Source organism: Arachis ipaensis, chromosome B06 (genome assembly GCF_000816755.2).
Source record: "Arachis ipaensis cultivar K30076 chromosome B06, Araip1.1, whole genome shotgun sequence".
NCBI classification, from domain to species: Eukaryota; Viridiplantae; Streptophyta; class Magnoliopsida; order Fabales; family Fabaceae; genus Arachis; species Arachis ipaensis.
In genome coordinates, this window is record NC_029790.2 from 119,736,020 (window position 1) to 119,741,868 (window position 5,849).

General features: G+C 32.9%; 1 protein-coding gene across 1 annotated transcript; it reads left to right on the plus strand.

Annotated features, from left to right (window-relative positions):
• LOC107605005 (squamosa promoter-binding-like protein 18) lies at positions 432-3,419 on the plus strand. Its single transcript, XM_016306738.2, has 3 exons — positions 432-1,423; positions 1,786-1,922; positions 2,625-3,419. Exons 1-3 carry the CDS (start codon positions 1,065-1,067, stop codon positions 3,167-3,169), a joined length of 1,041 nt encoding a protein of 346 aa, XP_016162224.1. The 5' UTR covers positions 432-1,064; the 3' UTR covers positions 3,170-3,419.

Sequence of the window (5,849 nt, forward strand, 5' to 3'; positions counted from 1 at the left end):
TTGATTTATGATGTGTATATAATATTTTTGTTTTTCTAGAAAGTTTTTTTATTAGTAATGTTTTAGAAAGTATGACAAATGTTAACTAAATTCAAAAATTAAATTGATGCATTTGGAAATTGAGAAACTAGATTCATTAACTAGTAAAAACCAAATTTAGTGTGATCTTGGAAAACAAAGAAACAGATCTCACTGTTCTCCAGGAATAATTTTGATGAGGCAAGAGCAAAGTAGTTAATTAATTTAGGTTCAGCCTCTTCCTTACCCCATCCACCTCTCATTGAATTTTGAGTTGGTAAGCTAATCTTCAACACAAGTCCTCTCTGCTTATCTACTCCAAACATGGCTTCTGTGCCTCTCAATCTGTTCAAACTTGGGAGATGTAAGTTCTAAAAACAAAAAACTATGTAGGTGGAGTTGGTCATGAAGAGCTACAAACTTTTTTTTTTTTAATTATTATTGTTATTATTACTTTTTTTATGTCACAGAAAACAACAAAATCCTTAAAAATTGACATTAATTTCTTTTCAACACCCCTCTCTCTTGAAGGCCAACTTGCTTTGAGCTTGAGGTGACATTAATCATGTTTGTGGTCACTACTTTCAGGATGATCTAATCTTCCAATACCCTCTATATTAATTACTTTCCCTTTTATTTTCTTTTCTTAATTTGTTTTTCTTTTCTTATTTGATTGATTATTTTAGATAATGCATACATGACATGTATTGAAAATAAAAAAAAATTGGGGACATGAGTATTTATTCTCTTGGCTTCCTTTGAGAACCCAATTCATAATCCTCTTTGTTCTTTTTCTTTGTTTATTTTTATTTTTTTGTTCATTGACCCACTTTTCTTCTCATCGTTGGTTTTTCCTTCCTCCATAAAAGTCAAAGCCTTGTTCTGCTTTTGCTTGTGTGTAATAAGTTCTGATTCCTGTTTGAGAGTATTTTTCTTTTCAGGTTTGGAATCTTAGAAAAATATTAAAGAAGATATAAAGAAAGAAGGCATCATAGTGTGTGTGTGTGTGTGGAAGCAAAGTGGTGTTGTTGCTGGTGGCTAAAGCCATGGATTGGGATTGGAAAGAGTTTGCTTGGGATGCATCTGAGTTGGACCTCTCTCACAAGAATAGTAACAGTGAAGAAGCTTCTTCAGTTGATTTGCGCCTGGCCGGCGAGGCCTCTGATTTGGAAAAGAAAGAAGAAGAATCATCAATAAGAACTGTGTCGTCTTCGTCGTCGTCGGCGAAGAGATCCCGTTTGCAAAATGGGCCACAGAATTTGTCTTGTTTGGTTGATGGATGCAGCTCTGATCTTAGTGATTGCAGGGAGTATCATAGGCGTCACAGGGTCTGCGAGAAGCACTCCAAAACCCCGGTTGTGTTGGTTGGGGGAAAGCAGCAAAGGTTTTGCCAACAATGCAGCAGGTATGGAAATTGAAGTTGAAAATGAAATTAGTAACTCATTGGGTTGGGAATTTGTTCAATTGTGTATGTTTTGGTGGAAACTTAGGATAACTTCACATGAAGTTGATAGTTGATAATCTCTAAATGATTTGACAAGTTTGACTAAATTGTCATTTACCGGCTCTCTGCTATTAACTTTATATGAAGTTGACTGCAATTGAGTTTCCACAGTTTGTTTTAGATGGTTTGAAGTGGGGATATGGTTTATCATTGGGCCATTTTGGAGTCGTTTGATTCAAGTAACTGACTGAAACTGGTAGGATAAGGCTTTGTTTGATTGTTTGGTTGTTGTTGCTGTGTTGGTGCCAATTTTGTTGTTGTAGGTTTCATTCACTTGGGGAGTTTGATGAGGTTAAGAGGAGTTGCCGGAAGCGGCTTGATGGGCATAATAGGCGCCGGAGGAAACCTCAGCCGCCATCTTTCCTCATGAGTTCTGAGAAGTTCATGTACAATTACAAAGGTTTGTGTGTGGTATCCCCTAGATTATTCCAACTTAGTTGCCTTTCTGTTCTGTGTTTTGATCTTTAACTTAATGATTGTGTAAAAAATGAGATGAAAAGATGGAACTAGCAGAAGATAGTCAAGAGTTGTTTTGTTACCTTAATAGAGAATTAGAAAGAAACAAGAAATCTTGGTCATCTCACTCATTTCCTTATTTAGTTCTAAGCTGGTTAGTGATATGAAGCTATTACACTAGAATTAGAATTTGGTGCTCAGCATAAACAATTTAAAACCTTTTGCTAAACTGAAGTAAATGCTAGGATTAGTATTGATCATAACTGTTGGGTACATCCGATGATAAAATTCAAGTAATTATCCGTTCTGAAGAAACATGAGGGAAGAATGTGAAAACTTCTTTTATACTCTCTCCGTTTTAGAATAAGTTTTTCTTTCATTTTGTTGCTTCCCTAAAAAATTGATGTATCTAGATAACTCTCTTTGGTTAGATACTGATTTTTCAATGAATCCAAAAAGTGAAAGAGACACTTCTTGTGAAATGGAGTAGTTTTCAAATGGGGTTCAATTATTGGTCTTAAATAGTCATTCAGTGCAAAATATTTTATACTGGCAATGTATCAAAATTAAAATAATTGTATAATATTTTGCCAATATTTCTTTCCTTTCATAAGTGGCACTGTCTTTTTCCTTTGTACAACTTTAGGACCTAGGATCCTGCATTTTGGTAACCCTCAACCATATGCAAACCCTATTGTGAGAAACATGTGGCCTGCTGCATCCATATCCGGAGCCAAATCTGAGTATGATCATCACCGGTTTCTATATCGAATCGACAAGCACAGGCAGGACAAGGAGCTTCTTCTCTGGCAAGATAATGTTCCAAAATCATTCAATGAATCCACAGCAATGCCGGGAACTCCAATCCACCAGCCTATCTGTGGCAGCACCATTGCCCCATCAACAACTGCAAAGCTCGGCCTTAAGAAGCCGCCGCCTTCTGATGGCAAACCTGGGTGCTTTGATGCAGGTTGTGCTCTCTATCTTCTGTCAACAATACAAACACAAACACAGTCTCCGTCCTCAGGGACCGAGCAATTCGATGCTGCGGTTGATAAGCCTGGTAGCCATCAAGTATTGGTTCTTGATGCTAACACAACCAACCTTCATTGCAATGGGATGCTGCAAATGGGACATGATGGATTGGTTGAAAATGGTGACTCACTTGCACTTCCATTTTTTTGGGAGTAGCTAAGGTTGCTGAGTGGTTATACCTTATATCTGTCTTCTTTGGGGGAATTTTAATGGAATTGTTGGTATTGGGAACATATAAATTTTTATCTCTGTAATCCAATAACAAAGCTAGAACTTGTTGAAGCTTTTTGTTGGTTCCAGAAGATTCTTACTGAGATAACACTCTCAGTTGTTATGAAACCAATTTGAATTGGGAGTTAATTTTTATTTGTTGGTTTATGACTTGGTTTTATGGATTTTTTCATTATTAATAGCAGCCCTAAATTATTAATGGATAACCCCACCGAATAGATTTGGTTAAAGTCATTTGCCATTTCTCATAGGTAATGTGAGGGATCTTTTTAAATAAATAAATTAAATTTCATATTCACATTTATATACTTTTAACATATTAGATCTCTTTTCACTCTACTTATTTTGTTATTGTAAACGAAATAAATAACACCATTTATCTTATTTATAAACAAAATTTGTGAAATAATTATATTTATATAATTTAAATTTTATTATCATCTCAAGTTTTATGTATCTAATTTTTTTTTAATTTTATATAAAATTTTGATTTTCTTCATCTTGTTAGTTATAATTATGTTTATCGCTAGAGATAGCAAAAAATTCATACCCGCAGATATTTGTAGGAATGATTTGCGATGAAAAAACTAATGGAGATCTACAAAATTCTCACAAAAAAGGGAATTCGCTTTCGCAAATAAATGGAAACAAGATGGGAATTGAGGTACCTATTCCACAGTAACCCGCAAAATTTCTGCAAAAATAAATTTACTTAAGTACTTTTATATATATATGAAGCTAATTCATTTTATTTTAATTTATATGTTAAAAATATTATGTCTATATTATTATGTTAAATTTTTGTTTAAATTGTATTTAATTTAATACATTTAATTTAATTTTATTGTGGTTGTATTAATTTATTTTAATTTAAAACTTAATCTTCTCCCACGAAAAAAATAAATAAAAATTTGTGACAAAAATAAAACAAAAACAAGAGATATTTACTAAATAAAAGACAAGAGAGGGGAGAAGGTCCGCTCAACGGAGAGCTTATTTTACCGCTTATCTCTTTCTAATTGGGATTTGGCGAGCGGAATTAAAATAAGTATGAATTAGAATAATCAAAGAACTACGATCTTACTTCCGCAGATATTGGCTAATTTATTGCGTTACAAAATGTTGGTTCCTGGTTTGAAAAAATAAAAAAAACAAATAGATAACATATTATATAACTTAGCATATAACCTAGACTAATGATTGCAATTGTCAATCTATAGGGGAAAAAGAAGTTGAAAGATTTTCATACAAGTACGGTTTATGTGAACACATTGATCTTTAAACTAAGCTTAAATCAATTACAATGGCGTCAGGCTCCCTCATTCTCCCCATAGATGAGGAAAATGTTAGAGGAAAGTACCAAAAAATACTTTTAAATTGTTAATTTTCTGGCATAAATGGTAGAAATATTTTTAAAATATTTTAAAATATGATAAAAATAAAAATAATTTTATTTATAAAAAGAAAACAAGACATATATTCAACAAAATATTAAAAAAGAGATAGATCAGAAGACGACATTATTATGGACCACTAATTAAGTAATCAACGCCATAAAATCAATGATAGTAGGGTCACCCAATACTATTCTTTCTTTCTTTCTTTTTTATTGTATAAGAATCCTTAATGCGATGGATATGATATGTGTATATTAAAATATAGAGGAGTATTAGGGGCAATAACTTTTGTGTTTTGTAACCATCAATTGGTTATCAATAGTATTTTTAAGGTGTGAGATTACATCTAATGATGAGAAATCATTCATTTTTCTTTTGATAATTAAATGCTGACTACAAAATACAAAAGTTGCTGACCCCTTAAACTTTCTCAAAAATATAATACCCACTTTAATTTAACACAAATATAGATTTAATAAGTATTCAAAGAAAGAACATCTGCAATAGCCAATATTAAGAGAAAATTAGGGATTGAAAAAAAAAGTACAAAAAGAAAAGTTCAATTAGGATTGAGAGTCATTCGATAAACAACTTGTTCTGAGGGTTACCTAAAATGTTGAGTTGGGCTTGAATATAAGATCTAAATCCCTTAATATAGTGGCGTCCGATCTCTTTCGTACCGAGGTGTCGTCTGTCCAAGTTTCTCGTGAGGAGATGGAGGGTGGTACCTGCAAGAGACTCTGATGTTTAAGTTAGCAAAGACTTTAAGTAGGTTCTTAGTAGATTAGAACATGAATTATACTTGGGGGTGCCAGTATATTTATAGTAGAGTCGATAACCACTTTTGTTGGAGTAGTTCTATCTTTTCTGATAGATAAACATTCCCTTTATCATGGGAGTTTGTTGGGATCTACCTTCTAATAGAGTCAGTTAGAGAGACTTAAGGAGGCAGTTACTCGTTTAGTCAAGTAAAACTTGGACCTTTAAGTTTATGTTCGACCTCTTCAAAGAGGTCGGGTTTACGGTGAGGTTCACCTTTATTGGTGAGCCTTTCATATTTATTGGGCCTGGCTCTTATTTACTTGGGTCAGGGTATGTACAAAACTTAATTAAGTTCTTTTGGAAAAAAATAATATAAAAACTTATATTAAAAGTAGTTTATAAATAAATTATTTTGTGTTTGGAAAGTTATTATAAAAATATTTATT

Excerpts from the sequence above, each read along its gene's own strand:
- LOC107605005 (XM_016306738.2), top strand. The coding sequence starts at position 1,065 with ATGGATTGGGATTGGAAAGAGTTTGCTTGGGATGCATCTGAGTTGGAC. Across the intron at positions 1,424-1,785 it reads TTTTGCCAACAATGCAGCAG|GTTTCATTCACTTGGGGAGT; the intron begins GTATGGAAATTG and ends TTGTTGTTGTAG. Across the intron at positions 1,923-2,624 it reads GTTCATGTACAATTACAAAG|GACCTAGGATCCTGCATTTT; the intron begins GTTTGTGTGTGG and ends GTACAACTTTAG.